At 50.1% G+C, this 19,285-nt stretch overlaps 1 protein-coding gene across 1 annotated transcript in view; it reads right to left on the bottom strand.

The window, feature by feature from the left end:
• Positions 1-19,285, bottom strand: part of GCA (grancalcin) — a 66,224-nt gene that overhangs the window by 27,365 nt on the left and 19,574 nt on the right. Inside the window, exon 2 of the mRNA XM_075318842.1 lies at positions 8,902-9,039. Coding sequence (XP_075174957.1) covers positions 8,902-9,039 — 138 coding nt within the window. The remainder of the gene's footprint in view (positions 1-8,901; positions 9,040-19,285) is intronic.

The raw sequence follows: 19,285 nt of genomic DNA, 5'->3' as shown, positions 1-19,285 counted from the left end.
TCCCTTTAAGACTTATGGAATAAATTCTTCATTTGTATCTCCATTTGAGAGTGCCTGGTTTCTAGTTTTCTGGACATATGGTGTGGAAACCTACGAGTGCACCTCAACATCTCCTACACTGTGGCCGTGCCAAAGTTACCGGCTCCTATTCTGCAGTGACTTTCTAAAATGTGACTGCATATGTGCACAGTCACATATTTAAACGTGCAGGGAGTGGGGATCCAGCAGGCTTCAATGTAACTGCACCCCTCCCCACCAAAACATTTTTTTTTTTTACTTTATCTTATAGGGGGCACAATGTGCAAGATAAAATAAATTAAATAAATAAATGTATTTAGTGGTCATACACAGTCATTAGAAAAAAATAAATAAAACAGTGACCTAAAAACAAAGCCATATGTAACATGGGGGGAAAAAAAAAAAAAAATACAAAAATCACTACCATCCAAATGAGAAAAAAAATTCACAGCTGCATGTACAAGAAAACAAAACCTAAAAGTGAAGCTGATCTGAAACGGGAGAAACTGACTATGTCTGAACTGATTAACACCTATTCCCAATCATCTGCAGAGAAAGCTGGGTGGCAAGGGATTTTGAGATCCAGACGTCAAATATTTTGCTGCGTCACAACTTGGCCAATTTAATCTCTACAGTCTAAGGGTCCAGTCACACGTAGCGACGCACCAACTATTCCACCAGCGATCCGACCTGGTACGGATTGCTGGTACGTCGCTACATGGTCGTTGGTGAGCTGTGAACCAGGCAGATCTCACTAGCGACCTGTGTAACGATGCTGCGCTTGGTAACCAGGGTAAATATTGGGTAACTAAGCAAAGCGCTTTGCTTGGTTACCCGATATTTACCCTGGTTACCAGCGTACACCGCTTACAGGCTGCCAGCGCTGGCTCCCTGTACACGTACCTATGGTACACATCGGGTTACTAAGCAAAGCACTTTGCTTAGTTACCCGATATTTACCCTGGCTATGTGTGCAGGGAGCCAGTGCCGGCAGCCTGTAAGCAGCGAACGCTGGTAACCTGGGTAAATATCGGGTAACCAAGCAAAGCGCTTTGCTTAGTTACCCGATATTTACCTTGGTTACCAGCGTACGCTGCTTACATAGTCAATGCTCATAGGTCTCCTGCAGTCAAACACGCCGATGCGTGCTGCACAGCGGGAGACCCAAGAGCAAAAAATGAACCAGCACTGTGTGTAACGAGCAGCGATCTCACAGCAGGGGCCAGGTCGCTGCTCAGTGTCACACACAGCGAGATCGCTGATGAGCTCACTGGTACGTCACAAAACCTGTGACTCAGCGGCGATCTCGCTATGTGAGAAGTACCCCTAAGAAAGCCTTGTGCCACTTTTAAAAAAAAAAGTAAATAAATACATTTCAATTGGGGGTTCTTTATAGATGTTGCACGGCTTGCCCCCTATGGGGTTTGTGATGAGTTTTTTTTTTTTATTGCTGGCTGCAGTATGAGATAACAGAGAATCAGTCAGTGAGCCCACTATGCCAATCTGACAGTGAGTTTTTAAGTTTTATTGATCTTTTTCGGGGCGCCTCTTAAATTTATAACCACATCTGTGCTGGGAGACAGCCAACTGGTGGAAAAGTTCTATTAAAACTTCTTTGCAAAAGGGACTTTTTGCAGTGATTCTGCAGCATGCGTGCTGGAGTCTGCAGTGAAGGATCTAACAACGGCGTAAATGGAGACGTATATCTAAAAGGACAGACAGAACTACGGCCCGAGCAGCGCTAGGATTTCCTCATGTAGGAAATGATGTAATCATGCGACACTGATCATTTACTAGAAAGGGAATTGCTATTGCAAAAAGCATTAGAGCAGCAGAGCTACAGGTTTCTGGTGAACGGTCAGGTCGGCTTCAGAAGGAACTAAAATGTACTGCCCCAAACTACAATGAAAGCGAAGAGAGATACCAGGAGATCGGCTCCAAATGAAGAGTAGGGGAAAATCAAGAAAATACCCAGAAGCTGCAGCCAACCCACCGGGGGTCACTCCGTGTCAGCCCAGTAATAACTACAGCAGTACGGACTGAGGCATGGAGGGAGATGCCACTGCTACGCCAATACAAAGAGTTAATTTTATCCAGAAAGATGAAAAGGCAGGATTTTTTTCCCTCTTTTATAGTTGTAATTTTTAATTACATTTTTTTTTGTGATGTAAATAGAGTAAAATTAAATTCCAAATGAGATGAAATAGAAAAAAATATAAAAAAAAAAAAATAAAAAATAAAATTTAAAAAAAAGAGAATTTTGTTTACTTACCGTAAATTCTTTTTCTTATAGTTCCGTATTGGGAGACCCAGACATTGGGTGTATAGCTTCTGCCTCCGGAGGACACACAAAGTACTACACTCAAAAGTGTAGCTCCTCCCTCTGAGCTTATACACCCCCTGGAGAACCAGATCTAGCCAGTTTAGTGCAAAAGCTGAAGGAGAATAGCCACCCACAAGTAGAACAGAGCAAGAACCGGAACAACCGGAGACTCTGTCCACGACAACAGCCGGTGATAACATGCGGAACAAGAAACTGCCAACAGGCAACAGGGAGGGTGCTGGGTCTCCCAATACGGAACTATAAGAAAATGAATTTACGGTAAGTAAACAAAATTCTCTTTTTCTTTATCGTTCCTATGGGAGACCCAGACAATGGGACGTCTCAAAGCAGTCCATGGGTGGGAATAAACAGAAAAACTGAGAAGTAGGCAGAGCCTAACTTCACAAATGGGCGACAGCCTCCTGAAGGATGCGTCTGCCCAAGCTCGCATCTGCCGAAGCATGAGCATGCACTTGGTAGTGCTTTGAAAAGGTATGCAGGCTAGTCCAAGTGGCAGCCTGACAGACTTGCTGAGCCGTAGCCTGGTGCCTGAAAGCCCAAGAGGCACCGACAGCTCTGGTCGAGTGTGCCTTGATCCCCGGCGGGGGAGGCACCTGAGAACACTGGTAGGCATCCGAAATGGTCGACCTAATCCAACGGGCTAAGGTCGGCTTAGAAGCAGAGAGGCCCTTACGCCGACCTGTGGTTAGCACAAAAAGAGAGATGCACCGCCTAAGAGCAGCGGTGCGAGACACATAGATCCGGAGAGCACGCACCAGATCCAGAGTATGCAACGCTTTTTCAAAGCGATGAACAGGAGCCGGACAAAAGGAAGGTAGGGTAATGTCCTGGTTAAGGTGGAAAGGAGAAACCACCTTAGGGAGAAAGTCCGGATTCGGACGGAGAACCACCTTGTCTTGATGAAAAACCAAAAAAGGTGACTCCGAAGAGAGCGCAGCCAAATCAGAGACTCTCCTGAGGGAAGTTATGGCCACTAGAAAGACCACTTTCTGTGAAAGACGAAACAAAGAAACCTCCCTAAGAGGCACAAAGGGGGGTTTCTGCAAAACCGTGAGAACCAAATTGAGGTCCCAGGGATCCAAGGGCCGCCGGTAAGGCGGAATGATGTGAGACGCACCTTGCATGAAGGTGCGGACCTGAGCAAGCCGGGCGAGACGCCGCTGGAACAGCACTGACAGAGCAGAGACTTGTCCCTTGAGAGAGTTGAGGGACAGTCCCAGCTGCAGACCGGACTGTAGAAAAGACAGAAGGGTCGGCAAGGAAAAAGGCCAAGGAGCATGGCCGGAAGAGCGACACCAGGACAGGAACATTTTCCAAGTCCTGTGATAGATCTTGGCAGAGGAAGACTTACGGGCCCGAGTCATAGTGGAGATGATACCAGAAGCCGTCAAGATCCAGGACTCAAGAGCCACACCGTCAATCTGAGAGCCGCAGAATTCTGGCGGAAAAACGGACCTTGTGAGAGAAGGTCTGGACGGTCCGGAAGATGCCACGGCACCTCTACGGACAAATGGAGCAGGTCTGGGTACCAAGCTCGCCTGGGCCAGTCCGGAGCAATGAGGATGACTCGACGGCCCTCCATTCTGATCTTGCGCAGAACCCTGGGCAAGAGAGCTAGAGGGGGAAACACGTAGGACAGACGAAATGGGACCAGTCTTGAACCAGAGCGTCCGCGGCGAATGCCTGAGGATCGTGGGAGCGAGCCACGTAAACCGGAACCTTGTTGTTGTGACGGGATGCCATTAGGTCCACTTCCGGAGTGCCCCACTTGCGGCAGATTGACTGAAACACTGCCGGATGCAGGGACCACTCGCCACTGTCCACGGTTTGACGGCTGAGATAATCTGCCTCCCAGTTTTCCACGACTGGGATGTGGACTGCGGATATGGTGCACTTGGAGGTACAACGCATCCTTCAATGGACGGAGGACTCCAACATTGCCAGGCGGCTGCGTGTCCCGCCTTGGTGATTGATGTAGGCAACCGCTGTCGCGTTGTCTGACTGGACTCGGATGTGCTTGCCCGCCAATAGGTGGTAAAAACCTAGGAGAGCCAGAAGCACAGCTCTGGTTTCCAGCACATTGATCGAGAGGGCTGACTCGGACGGAGTCCAAGTGCCCTGTGCTCGGCGGTGGAGACATACCGCTCCCCAGCCGGATAGACTGACATCCGTGGTGAGGATCACCCAGGACGGGGCCAGGAAGGAGCATCCCTGAGACAGAGAGAGGGGCCGAAGCCACCACTGAAGAGAGCTCCTGGTCTGTGGCGACAGAGCCACTAACCTGTGCAAGGAGGAAGGCCGCTTGTCCCAACAGCGGAGAATGTCCAGCTGCAGTGGACGCAGATGGAACTGGGCAAAGGGAACAGCCTCCATTGACGCCACCATCTGACCCAGCACCTGCATCAGGTGCCTGATGGAATAACGGCGGGGCCTCAGCAGAGAGCGCACCGCCAGTTGGAGGGACTGCTGTTTGATTAAGGGCAACTTCACAAGTGCCGGCAGAGTCTCGAACTGCATCCCTAGGTACGTGAGCCTCTGGGTCGGAGTGGATTTGGGCAGATTGACAAGCCACCCGAATTGAGCTAGAGTGGAGAGAGTGAGCGAGACACTCCGCTGACAGTCTGCGCTGGATGAAGCCTTGACTAGAAGGTCGTCCAGGTAAGGAATCACTGCCAACCCCTGGAGGTGCAGAACCGCAACCACTGCTGCCATGACCTTGGTGAATACCCGAGGGGCCGTGGCTAACCCGAAGGGAAGAGCCACGAATTGGAAATGATCCTCTCCGATTGCAAAACGTAGCCAACGCTGGTGTGAAACTGCAATTGGCACATGCAGATAGGCATCTCTGATGTCAATGGATGCCAGGAAATCTCCTTGGGTCATTGAGGCAATGACTGATCGCAGAGACTCCATGCGAAAATGCCGCACCTGAACATGCTTGTTGAGAAGCTTGAGATCCAGGATGGGCCGGAAGGAACCGTCCTTTTTGGGGACTAGGAAGAGATTTGAGTAGAAACCTCTGAACCGTTCCCGGGCGGGAACCGGTACAATTACTCCGTTGGCCTGCAAGGATGCCACGGCCTGCGAGAAGGCGGCGGCCTTGGAGCAGGGGGGAGTTGACAGAAAAAATCTGTTTGGCGGGTTGGAAGAGAATTCTATCCTGTAGCCGTGGGAGATGATATCCCGCACCCACTGATCGGAGACGTGTTGAAACCACGCGTCGCCAAAGTGGGAGAGCCTGCCACCGACTAAGGACGTTGCTGGCGCGGACAGATAGTCAAGAGGAGGCTGCCTTAGTGGCAGCAGCTGCTGCGGTCTTCTGTGGACGCGCTTTTGTGCGCCAGTTGGATTTTTGGTCCTTGGCAGAGTTAGTGGACGAGGCCGAGGGCTTAGAGGACGACCAGTTGGAGGAACGAAAGGAACGAAACCTCGACTGATTCCTACCCTGGACAGGTTTCCTGGTTTTGGTTTGTGGCATGGAAGTACTCTTCTCGCCAGTAGCTTCCTTAATAATTTCATCCAGCTGTTCATCGAACAGCCTGGACCCAGCAAAAGGGAGACCAGCAAGGTACTTCTTTGAAGAAGCATCTGCCTTCCACTCTCGAAGCCACAAGATCCTGCAGATAGCAAGGGAATTAGCCGAAGCCACCGCAGTGCGGTGAGAAGCCTCCAGCATGGCAGACATGGCATAGGATGAAAAAGCTGAAGCTTGGGAAGTTAAGGTAACCATTTCGGGCATAGATTCCCTGGCGAGGGAATGCATCTCCTCTAGAGAAGCAGAGATGGCTTTGAGAGCCCACACTGCTGCAAAAGTTGGGGAGAACGAGGCCCCTGCCGTCTCATATACAGAATTGGCCAGAAGGTCAACCTGGCGGTCAGTGGAATCCTTAAGAGAGGTGCCATCAGCCACTGATACCACGGTCCGGGCTGAGAGTCTAGACACCGGGGGGTCTACCTTTGGTGAATAAGCCCACTCCTTGACCACCTCAGGTGGAAAGGGAAAACGGTCATCAGAACCACGCTTTGGGAAGCGTTTGTCAGGACAGGCCCTGGGCTTGGTCACAGCGGCCTGAAAACTGGAGTGGTTAAAGAACACACTCTTTGTCCTCTTAGGCGAGGTAAACTGGTGCTTTTCTGCCAGAGAGGGTTGCTCCTCTGATACTGGCGGATTGAGGTCCAGTACAGAATTAATGGACGCAATCAAATCACTAACATCTGAGTTACTTTCGGACAGATCAATGGGGCACATGGAGTTAGCCTCCGAGCCCCCTGTAAAGGCATCCTCCTCGTCCTGCGAGTCAGCTTCTGAAAAAGAGCCGCGGGACGAGGAAGGAGAGGGAGCCCTGCGTCTCCTCTTAGGAGGACGGGGTCTGGGACCAGATGATGAATCCTCTGTGAGCTCCGGTCCTGAGAGAGCCCTAGCAGCAGAGGCACCCTGTGAAGGGGGCTGATGCATGTTCAGCAAAGTCCTGGACAGCTGTCCCATGGAGTCGGCAAAAGACTGGGAGATAGACCTAGATAAGGATTCTACCCAAGCTGGGGGTTCAGCCACAGGAGCCGGAGCAGCCGGAGAGACCACTGGGGGTGCGATTCCAGGCTGAGGCATCGTCAGGTTAGAGCAGGCATCACAATGTGGATAGGTGCTCGGTTCAGGCAGTAGGAGCTTACATGCAGTGCATACTGAATACAGCTTTGGAGCCTTGCTCCTCGTGTGAGACATGCTGCTGGAGTGGGGGCTCTGCCAGAGTGACCGCTAGAGAGTATATACAGAGGCCCACAACCAGAGGTTGTGGCTTACGTAGACCGCTGGAGCGGTGTTGTGTGCCCTCCAGATCCCGAAGCCCGGACCCCCAAGCACCTCAGCAAGGATGCTGCAGACCAGTGCTGATCGCAGGGAAAAACGCTGAGAAAATGGCCGCCGGAGCGAAGAGAGGGGGCGGGACTCACTCTGGGAGCGGGATCTGGAGGGCCATAGAGACTTACAGGGGAGGAGACATGTACCCAGTGAGGAGTGTCCCTCCCCTGTGCAGAACGGCCGCTGGGCGGAGCCGCGCTGTCCCTCTGCATGAATGACATGCGAGGGCAGTGAAACCGAAAGTAGGCCTCCGGCGAAGCCGGGGCCTAAATTTGAGCGGTGCGGCCGGCGCGCAGGCACCATCGGCGCGGTTCTCAGGCGACAGCCAGAGAACCCGCCGGAAATGTCATAAAACTCACTCAGCACACTCTCCCACAACAATAAAGTACAGGGACCCCCAATATATAAACGTCTCAGGTACTTAGCTTGCTGAGACGCAGGGTTCCAAGTCCCTGGGGATGAGTGCTCCGGTCCAGCAGGATCCTGAAGGGCTACGGATGGAGACCGGTCTCCTGCCAAGCATGGAGAACCGTGCTGGCTCCCACTTCAAGCCAGAGCCCAGGAGGGATGGTGAAGGAGCACGGCATGTAAGGCTCCAGCCTTGGAATCAACCTTAACAGCACCGCCGACACAGTGGGGTGGAGAAGGGACATGCCGGGGGTCCAGGCTTGGACCCGCTTTTCTTCAAACTCTTTCCAAAAATGAAAAATCAGATGAGAATGCATGTGTGGATGTATGCCTCCTGAACACAAAGCGATAAACTGGCTAGATCTGGTTCTCCAGGGGGTGTATAAGCTCAGAGGGAGGAGCTACACTTTTGAGTGTAGTACTGTGTGTGTCCTCCGGAGGCAGAAGCTATACACCCAATGTCTGGGTCTCCCATAGGAACGATAAAGAAAAAAAAATTAAAAATTGCCGGTATTGTGTTTTATATTTACAGACTTATATGTAAAGTAAAAATGACCTCGGAATATTATTATCCAGGTCAGTACAATTGTGAAAGTAACCCCTTGCTTCCCCGACTCGGACATTGGAGAACCTTCGCAGCGCACAATGTGAGGATCCACAAGTCTGCGGTGACAGAGCGGCACACGAGAGTCACTGCAGACTTGTCGTTTTAGATGGGACAACTCCCATTAACTGAAAGCAACATTTAATTTAAACTGCAGCGATCGGTATTGTTAAGAGGCAGTGGCATAAAGCCAAAGCTAGTCATATGGGCGGCACGGTGGCTCAGTGGTTTGCACTGCAGTCTTGTGGTGGCTCAGTGGTTTGCACTGCAGTCTTGCAGCGCAGGGGTCCTGGGTTCAAATCCCACCAAGGACACCATCTGCAAGGAGTTTGTATGTTCTCCCCGTGTTTGCGTGGGTTTCCTCCGGGTACTCTGGTTTCCTCCCACACTCCAAAGACATACAGATAGGGACTCTAGATTGTGAGCCCCAATGGGGACAGTGTTGCCAATGTATGTAAAGTGCTGTGGAATTAATAGCGCTATATAAATGAATAAAATTATTATTATTATTATTATATGGAGCTACTGAGTCGGCCCCATACACCTGAAATACAATATAACGCATACATTGCTGTTGGCAATGGGTTAAAGGGAAGCTGTCAATAGGATAATGGTGAAGTCGGTGAATGCAGGCCCTGCCCTAGAGAACAAACAGGTTGTGTAAGCTCTTACCTGGCCGGCCACTGCTGTGAAGTATCCCCACATCGGATCTCCTGCAGGATACTGAGGTTGTCCATAGAAGCCGCCATGTACATTGGGTGCCATGGTCTGTCCCATCATTGCCATTTGTGGGTTCATGTTTCCGTACGGCTACAGAGAGACGGGAAAAATAAAAGTCAACAGTTACTCCAACAGGTACTAATCATCTGGCTATCAGCAGCTCAGCACTTCACTTTTATAGCAGGGAATCCCTCCGATAGCCTTTGCACTCAAACTTTAACTAACTAGTTACTCAATATCTAACAGGAAAAGGTATTTGCCAACATCCTAATGTAACGGCCGTTATATACTTTCAGGTCGATGTCTTCAGCTGCTGCTTATCTGGTGCTGGGAAAGCTGGGTGACGTCCTCCCATATGGCTGCCAGCACAGGTCCCACGAGGAACGTCACTCCTGCTTAGTAATGGACAGATATGGAGAAGGCCATACTATTCTCAAAATTTGCAATTCAAGAGCGCCCGTGCTATGCCCACCATAGCGCTGATCACCCGTGCTGTGCCCAACATAGCGCTGATCACCCGTGCTGTGCCCACCATAGCGCTGACCACCCGTGCTGTGCCCACCATAGCGCTGATCACCCAGCTTTCCTGGGAACAGATAAACAGGACGAATCATGGCCGTTATCTATCAGGTAGATGATTTCTGACAAATGGAATAGAAAAGTGTCGTTTGCATAACTTTTTACCTGTGACGCACCCATTCTATATAGGAAAAAAGTCTCCAGTCCAGAGTCCAACAATGCTGCACATCTAAGTGTCACGAAGGGGATGGGAAGTGACACTCACACTGGGCGCATTTAGGCTATGTGCGCACGTTGCGTAAATTCATGCAGTTACGCTGCGCTTTGCAGCGCAGCGTAACTGCATGCGTCCTGCGTCCCCTGCACAGTCTATGGAGATTGTGCAGGGGCCGTGCGCACGTGGCGTCTCAGAGCGCAGCGCTTCGGCTACTGCCGAAGCGCTGCGCAAAAAGAAGTGACATGTCACTTCTTTCCTGCGCTTTGCCGGCAGCTCCTGCTCTGTCTATGGGAGGAGCTGCAGGCAGAGCGCATGGAATCGGCGCTCACTACGGACATTTCTGCAGCGATCTAAAGCGCACATGTGCTCTTCAGATCGCTGCAGAAATATCTGCAGGGCTAGTACGCAACGTGCGCACATAGCCTTACAGGTTAACAGCTGTCACACTATCCAACTTTTCTGGCTTATAACTGGATAAAACCCCAGCACCGACATGATAAGTCACGAGAACGGCTAAAGAAATGTAAGTTTAGGGATAGGAACGCTGTGTATGGGGTCTCACAGGCAATGCCCCTGGGGGAAATACAGTGGAACCTCGGTTTACGAGTAACTTGGTGTGCAAGTATTTCGCTATATGAGCAAAGCTTGCTGTAAATTTGTAACTCCATTCACAACCAATCTTTGCCGTACGAGCAAATACTCACCGCACACACTTCCGGTTCCGTACTTCCACCGCGCTCTGACCCGCTCTTGCAGTCCGCACAAACACACACACACACACACACACACACACACACACACATTATGCTCACCTTACCTTTCGTTCCATCGCCAGCCTCCTTGTTCTTGTAGTTCACCGGTACAGGATGTGAATCAGGTAACCATCATGACCGATGCAGGAGCTTCCGCTGTCAGTCGCTTCTCAAAGGCAGCGCGCTGACCAGAGGGAAGCGGCTCCTGCCTTTGACATTAGCGGAAGCTCCGGCATTGTCATGATAGTTACCCGATACACATCCTGTACCGGCGGACTACAAGAACCAGGAGGCGAGCGATGGAACGGAATGTAATGTGAGCATAATATATGTGTGTGTGTATGTGTGTTTGTGTGTGTGAGGGAATGGCACAATAGGGGACCAGGATGGGACATTGAACAAGTTGTGGAACCAATTGTCTCGAGCTTGCATTATTTCCTATGGGAAATTTTGCTTTGCTAGACGAGTAACTTGGTTTACAAGCACACTCCCAGACCGGATTACGCTATGCTTGTAAACCAAGGTTCCACTGTACATGCAAATGTGATTTTTTTTTTTTTTAAAAGAAAACTCACTAGTGCCACCTACTGGAGCTGGCCACCGTGCAGGTCAGCAGCTGACCCTTTAGAATAGGTGTAGACCAGGGGTGGGGAACCTTTTTTCAGCCGGGGGCCATTTAGAAATTTCTACCAACCTTCGGGGGCCGCACAAAATTATCAATGTGAAAATTACCCGGCTATATTTGGTCAAACAATTAACTCAACCCTACTGTGTCGGCCGGAGCGGCTTCTCTTTGGTGCGGCTGTGATGTTGGATGATACTAATCATGTTTCTTCTCACAACTGCTTTTCTGTCTAGGTCTGAAGCGCAGTCAACTCTTTGTGATAATATTTGCTAAATCATATACATCACATAGGAGACGCTGGAGGCACGCACAACACATAGGAGACGCTGGAGGCACGCACAACACATAGGAGACACTGGAGGCACGCACAACACATAGGAGACACTGGAGGCACACACAACACATAGGAGACACTGGAGGTACACACAACACATAGGAGACACTGGAGGCACACACAACACATAGGAGACACTGGAGGCACACACAGCACATAGCAGACACTGGAGGCACACACAGCACATAGGAGACACTGGAGGCACACACAGCACATAGCAGACACTGGAGGCACACACAGCACATAGGAGACACTGGAGGCACACACAACACATAGCAGACACTGGAGGCACACACAGCACATAGGAGACACTGGAGGCACACACAGCACATAGGAGACACTGGAGGCACACACAGCACATAGGAGACACTGGAGGTACACACAACACATAGGAGACACTGGAGGTACACACAACACATAGGAGACACTGGAGGCACACACAACACATAGGAGACACTGGAGGCACACACAGCACATAGCAGACACTGGAGGCACACACAGCACATAGGAGACACTGGAGGCACACACAACACATAGCAGACACTGGAGGCACACACAGCACATAGGAGACACTGGAGGCACACACAGCACATAGGAGACACTGGAGGCACACACAGCACATAGGAGACACTGGAGGTACACACAGCACATAGGAGACACTGGGACTGCTCTATATACATTACAGGAGTCACTGAAGGCACATACATCACTGGAGGGGCTGGGGGCATATACATCACATTGAAAACGCTGGGACTGACGTATACACAGCAGAAAGGAAACGCTGGGACTGCTGTATATACACAACACAGGAGACACTGGAGGCACATACATCACATGAGGAGCTATATATGCTCCCAGCCCCTCCTGTGATGTAAATGCCCACAGCCCCTCCTGTGTTGTGTATGTCCCCAGTGTCTCCTGTGATGTATATGCCCCCAGCATCTCCAATGTGATATGTAAGTCACAGGAGACGCTGAAGGCAAACACCACAAGAGGGGCTGGGGGGCATACACATAACAGGAGACACTGGGGGCATACACAACGCAAGAGATGCTGGGGGGCATACACATAACAGGAGACACTGGGGGGCATACACAACACAAGAGGTGCTGGGGGGCATACAGAACGCAAGAGGGGCTGGGGGACATACACATCACAAGAGGAGCTGGGGGCAAAGCCATCACTGAGGGGGGCACAGACATCACTGGGGGAACACAACACTGGGGGTGATGCACAGCATTGGGAGAGCACACAGCACTGCCCCCCAGTAATGTCAAGGCTCTGCACACAGCACCTGCAGAGCCCTGACATTACCGGGGAGCCACAAACCTGAGGTGATAGACAGCATGGGGTGAGAGACACAGCACTGATCGTTGCACACAACTCTGGGGGGAGGGTACACAAAGTACTGGACGGGGAGCAGAGTGCAGGCGCGCACACACAGCGCCGGAGACAGTGCAGGCCGGAGGGCAGAGGGGCGGGCAGATCGCTCTGGAGTTGAAAGGTGCGGTCACACCACACGATAGGACATAGGGGCGGGCACATCGCGCCCAATGCAGAGGGGGCAGATCGCTCCGGAAGGCAGAGGGGCGGGCACACCGCACGAGGAGAAAGAGGGGCGGGCAGATCGCTCCAGAGGGCAGAGGGGCGGGCACACACAGCACGAGGGGACAGAGGGGCGGGCACACACCGCTGATTACGCTACTGGACAGCGGGAGAGCCCATTGGTTCTCCTAAACAGTGCATGTGGTCATTTAAAGGGCTGGCAGCCCCAGCACTACAGCCCCCGGGAATGTGCCCGGGGGCCGCATAAAAGGTCATGGCGGGCCGCATGCGGCCCGCGGGCCGGAGGTTCCCCACCCCTGGTGTAGACAATGCCTGAAAAAGCAATTGTAATGCAGTGATGTAAAAAAAAAACGACATTATTGTCACTTTCTTTTAACCACTTCAGGGTTGGGAAATCGTGAAGACGTTAAAAGCAGTGATGTGTTCATTCATCGGACAGTTGTCTTAGGCTACTTTCACACTTGCGTTCAGCGCAGTCCGTCACTATGGAGAATAGCGCAGTCCGTTAACACACTGTGCTATTCTCCATAGACTTGTATGGACAACGCACTGTAACGCAAGTGTCAGCGTTGCATCCGCTGGACGATGCAGCGTCGTAATTTTGACGCTGTGTCGGGCGGAAGGAACGCAGCATGTAACCTTTTTTTGAGCGACGGACACCTTTATTTTTCACTGCGCATGCTTTTTTTTTTTTTTTTTTTATAAAAAAAAAAAAAAAAAATCACAGATTCTTTATTTTGTTTCTCGGTGGCTGAACATTCAGCTGAGCACCCGGCCGCCGGCATGGGAGAGCGCTCAGCTGAGCGCCCGGCCGCCGGCATGGGAGAGCGCTCAGCTGAGCGCCCGGCCGCCGGCATGGGAGAGCGCTCAGCTGAGCGCCCGGCCGCCGGCATGGGAGAGCGATCAGCTGAGCGCCCGGCCGCCGGCATGGGAGAGCGATCAGCTGAGCATTCACAATAGTCTGCTGCCGGTAAACTGTAAAGAAAAAAAAAAAAATTAAAAAAAATGCATCCGTCACACAACGCAAAGCTACAGAAGTCGTCCAACGCAAGTGTGAAACTAGCCTAAGAACACTGTGTGCGCATACCCTTACAAACCCTTGCAACAAAACATTATATACAGACTGCTGTTTCAGACTTCTTGCCCCTTATCAGTGCAAAGAGAGGCTTAGCTGCCTGCTGGACAAAGCATTGGAAGGAAATATACAAGATGTAGCCATGAGATAACAATTCTTGTATGGAAAAAAATCAAGTGGGGCATCCAGATTACAAGTCAGAAGTGAAGGCCGCATGGTGCAGAGGAAGGTGACATGGTCAATGTTAACCTTGTAACTACATCAGTGGTTCGGTGTCTTTGTACACAAATAAGGACGGTTTCTCACGTTGGACATTCACGGTCTGAAAATGCACTGTGATGTCCGGACCGGCTGCGGGTCTCCTATCCAGAACTCCAAAGCCTCTTATATATCCAACTGTGGAGCTCAGGTCCGGAGACCACGGCCGGTCCATACTCAGAACACGATGTGTAATACAACCTAATATATAAGAACCTGTGGCAGTCTTCTCTTAGGGCGAAGGATGGTCTTACTGTGCAATAGACAGAGTGTTCACAAGCCCCATTACAGCCTACAAAGACTCCTTTTCACTGAGATCTACATCAGAATTATGACTGCCTTCAAAGGGCCGCTTTTACAAGGGCTAATACAGACATCTGTGAAACACGGTCCAAGAACGAACCGCAGTGCATGGATATGCCACGGGACTCGCAATAGTGTGATAGCTTCATACATTTCAATGAGGCAGTAGGGACAGTGCCACTATGCCAGACCTCATAGTCCTAGATGGACCGCTCCCTAAGTACTGTCCGAGTCTGCTCCGATTCAAAGATGGAATCACACAAAAGTGTCGACTAAGGCTGCTTTCACACATCCAGTTTTTGCCGTCAGGCACAATCCGGCGCCAGATCCGTTTTATTCCCCCATTGACTTGTATTAGTGCCAGATTGTGCCGGATGGCCTTGCGTTGCATGCAGCGTCCACCGGATCCGGCGAAATTTCTTCATTCGGCTGCCGGAAAGGACGCAGTATGCAACTTTTTTGTCTCCGGCAAAAAAACGGACCACACCGGATCCGGCGCCATCTGACATGTTGTATAATGGCAGCCTATGGGCGCCGGATCAGTCGTCATCCGGCATATGACGGAATCCAACGACTGCTCCGGTTTTTTGAACTGAGCATGCTCAGTATCACAACAGATCTGTCAAAAAACAGAAGGAACGCATGGAATAAAACTGATGCGACGGATCCGTTATTTCGCTGGATCGTGCCTGATGGCAAAAACTGGATGTGTGAAAGCAGTCTGTGTTCATTTGGTTTCAAAGATGGCACCTGCTCCTCGGGTGGACATCATCCCCTCTAGTAAGCGCCGGTTGCGTCCGCTCATATTCCAAGATGGCACCCGCTCCTTGTACCAACATTACCCCCTCTACTAAGCACTGGCTGCAACCGCTCAGATCCCAAGACAGCACCGGCTCCTTGTGCCAACATTACCCCTGTGAGCGGACACAGCCAGCGCTTAGTAAAGGGGGTAATGTCAGCACAAGGAGCCGGTGCTGTCTTGGGATCTTAGCAGAAACAGCCAGCACTTAGAAGATTCCAAAATGGCACATGCTCCTTGGGTTGGTTATCCCCCTGTGGTAAGCATTGGCTATGTTGATGTCCAGAAAGCAGCTTCATAGAGGGGGCGGCACCAGCACAGGGGGTGGGAGACATCCTAAATCATGAGCTCTGGCGCATACTTCCGCACTGCTCCATCCGACTCTCCGTACAGGGAAAGCGAAGAGTCGGTCCTTTTGTGTCCTAACCTCACGGGCCACATAAAATGATGTTAGGCCGAATTTGGACCACGGACCTTGAGTTTGACACCTCTGGGACCCTACCTCCATTATAGAGAATGAATCTCAGCAAGACCCCAAGTTACACCCCCTAAAAAGACACCTATCAGGAGCCACAGAAAATACCCAAGAGCACATCTGCTATGGAAGTTATGTAGCGCCAAATATCAGCATTAAATCATGGCTATATTGCTGCATTTGCGATGGGACAAATGGTGCAGATTTGGAGCAGATTTCACCCTTTGCATAGCAAATGGTTAAATCCATGGTGATTAACAACAGAATGAAAGGTAAGGTTGCAGATCAATTCTCTGCGAGTGGGATCTTCTAATAATATAAACCATAACATTACTAGTATATTGGGAAAAAAAAATAATCTGGACTGAAAGTTCTGCTGCAAATTCGACCCCTGTGATCAAACTGTAGCCCTGTCCATGGACTGATAACAGATCATCCCCGAGCTGAACGCTTCTGGGTGCACGGGCGTCCAGCGCTGCCTCGGACCCTTTACATTTGTTGTGGTTTCTTGGATGTCAGTTATAGTTTTCCCTGAAAGAATAAAGGCAAACTGGTGACAGAGGGTGGGGGGAGGGGAAGCAAGAACCAGAGAGGCCTAAAATAGACCTGTCATCGGGAGCAGGTGCTGCTACACATGGGCGGGGAGGGCGGCCTGAGCCTCTAGCTGGAGAGAAGGCACACGGCACGTGACCGGGCAGCGGCTCCTTATGTGGCAGCCCATGTATTGTCAGTATTCGGCTGGGATTACAAAAGTGTTCTCGGTCAGTTAGCTGTACGTATGTGCAACGGACCGCATAGTGGTCAGCAAGCCAGCCATTGTGCGATTTTTCACATGAACTTACTGTTTGCATAAGAACACTTGCGGCAGGCACTATTCTATGGCCCACGACGGAAGCGGCACATCGAAAAAGTAAAGCTATGTTCACACGTTGCAGAAAAACTTCGGCTGCGGATTTGGTCACAAACCTGCAAAAACACCTACATGTAGATTTCACTCTACAACTAGAAGTCCCAGGAATTTCGAGCTCCATAGGGTTCCAATGGTAGAAATGTTAAATGACCCCTCTCTGGGACTTCTAGTGTTAAGTGTTAAACAGGTTGTAATCTGCAAAGGAAGAAGAAGGAGTGCGCTGTAGATTGCAGGAAAGTGAAAGAATGCTGTGAAATTTCAAAGTTTTTGCACCAACACATGAATGGGATTTCGAAAAGCCTTTTTTTTGTAGATTGCTGTGGATAGACAATAAAAACACAGTCTCACAAATCAGTGATGTGTGAACTTGGCCCAAATGTGACCATTGTGGTTTTTGTTTGTGTTTTCAGGGGTGAGAACAGTTTTCCCAAGACACCACACCTCTGCCCAGTCCCAAAATCTGTGGCATGCGCCACACGTCTAGATGGACCTGCGTATGGTTTCAGGACGGGGTGCAAAGTTGATGTCACACGCGAGAGCCCCTGTCTCTTACATCAATCATACAACTTAGGGTACTTTCACACTTGTGTTCAGCGCAGTCCGTCACTATGGAGACTAGCGCAGTCCGTTAATGCACTGCGCTATTCTCCATAGACTTTTATGGACAACGCACTGTAACGCAAGTGTCAGCGTTGCATCCGCTGGACGACGCAGCGTCGTCATTATGACGCTGCATCGGGCAGAACGAATGCAGCATATAACGTTTTTTAGAGCAGCGCAATCCGTAGGATCTCACTGCGAATTTAAAAAAAAAAAAAAAAAAAAAAAAAATCACAAACTTTATTTGGTCTCTCGGTGGCTGAATGTTCAGCTGAGCGCCCGGCCGCCGGCATGTGAGAGCGCTCAGCTGAGCGCCCGGCCGCCGGCATGTGAGAGCGCTCAGCTGAGCGCCCGGCCGCCGGCATGTGAGAGCGCCGGGTGATCAGCTGATCATTCACAATAGTCTGCTGCCGGTAAAACTGTAAAGGTAAAGAAAAAAAAAAAAAAAAAGCTTTCCGTTTTTTTGTACGATCCGTTGCATCCGTTGTGCCATTATATGCAACGCATGCGTTGCATCCGTTACACAACGCAATGCAACGGATGCCGTTCAAGGCAAGTGTGAAACTAGCCTTAGGGTATGTGCGCACGTTGCTTTTTACCTGCTTTTTTGCTGCTTTTTCTTCTGCGCTGTTTAATGCCAAAATGGATGTGTTCTTCTATTCAAGCAAAGTCTATGGGAATTTGGGTTTCTTGTTCACACTATGTTGTTCAAAATGCTGCCTTTTTGAGGCCGAACTTTGGTCAAAAACTCAGCTTTGCAGTGCAAAACCCAAATGGCAAAAACAATTGACATGTTGCTTCTTTGAAAAGCTGAGTTTTTGACCAAAGTTCTGCCTCAAAAAGGCAGCATTTTGAACAACATAGTGTGAACAAGAAACCCAAATTCCCATAGACTTTGCTTGAATAGAAGAACACATCCATTTTGGCATTAAACAGCGCAGAAGAAAAAGCAGCAAAAAAGCAGGTAAAAAGCAGGTAAAAAGCAACGTGCGCACATACCCTTAGGCCCCTTTCACACATAAGTTTTTTGCCGTCAGTCACAATACGTTGGCTCCAAGGATCCGTCACAGATTGTGGAAAAACTGATGCGACGAATCTGACTGGCTTGCTAGTTTTGGTATTAAATAATAAATTGGAGCATGCTCAGTTAAAGAAAAGAAAAAAAAACAGAATCGGTCATTGGATTTCGTCATTTGATGGATTACGACGGATCCTGCCCCCATAGGCTTTCATTCTACCAAACAACGGACGGCGACGGATCCGTCGCTGTCCGATTTTTCGACGTATAGAAAAACACGTTAGTTTGTCCGTTGTCTCCGTCCGCCGGACAAACAATTTTCGACGGATCCGTCGTAAGACGGATGAAACGTTAGGCCATCCATCGCAAATACAAGTCATTGAGAAAAAACAGATCCAGCGGCATCAGTCGCCGGATCCGTTTTTTCCAAAATTCGACGGATTGTGACAGACGGCAAAAAAATCATGTCTGAAAGGGGCCTAAGGGTGGGAAGACATAAAAGGAGCCTGGAGTGTAAGTGCATAGACACGCCCCAGTGCACTTACAGCTTAATATACAACGATAAAAAGCAGAATTTCTCAACATTGGCACAACCAGTAAAGACCAAAAAGGTCCAAGACAGTCACATAAGTCTCTGTATTAGGTTCTTGTGCAGATGTAGAGAAAGATTACCCTCCTGATGTCTCAGGGTGGCAAGATGGAAGACAATGGGATGTGTCAGAGGTAGCACGCAGTTTTCGGTATGCCTTGTGCACTAACTGAACCCTACGTACTTCAATGGTCGAGTCAAACCCACAAGATAGGACGTGTACTGATTTTACAGAGCAGACAATGGATGAACAAACCGTCTAACGATACTTCCTGTGTACGGTCAGGTAGATTGAC

The sequence above is a fragment of the Anomaloglossus baeobatrachus genome, chromosome 7, assembly GCF_048569485.1.
Source record: "Anomaloglossus baeobatrachus isolate aAnoBae1 chromosome 7, aAnoBae1.hap1, whole genome shotgun sequence".
NCBI classification, from domain to species: Eukaryota; Metazoa; Chordata; class Amphibia; order Anura; family Aromobatidae; genus Anomaloglossus; species Anomaloglossus baeobatrachus.
The sequence above is the reverse complement of the archived record's forward strand: the minus strand, read 5'-3'. Positions and strand labels throughout refer to the sequence as shown.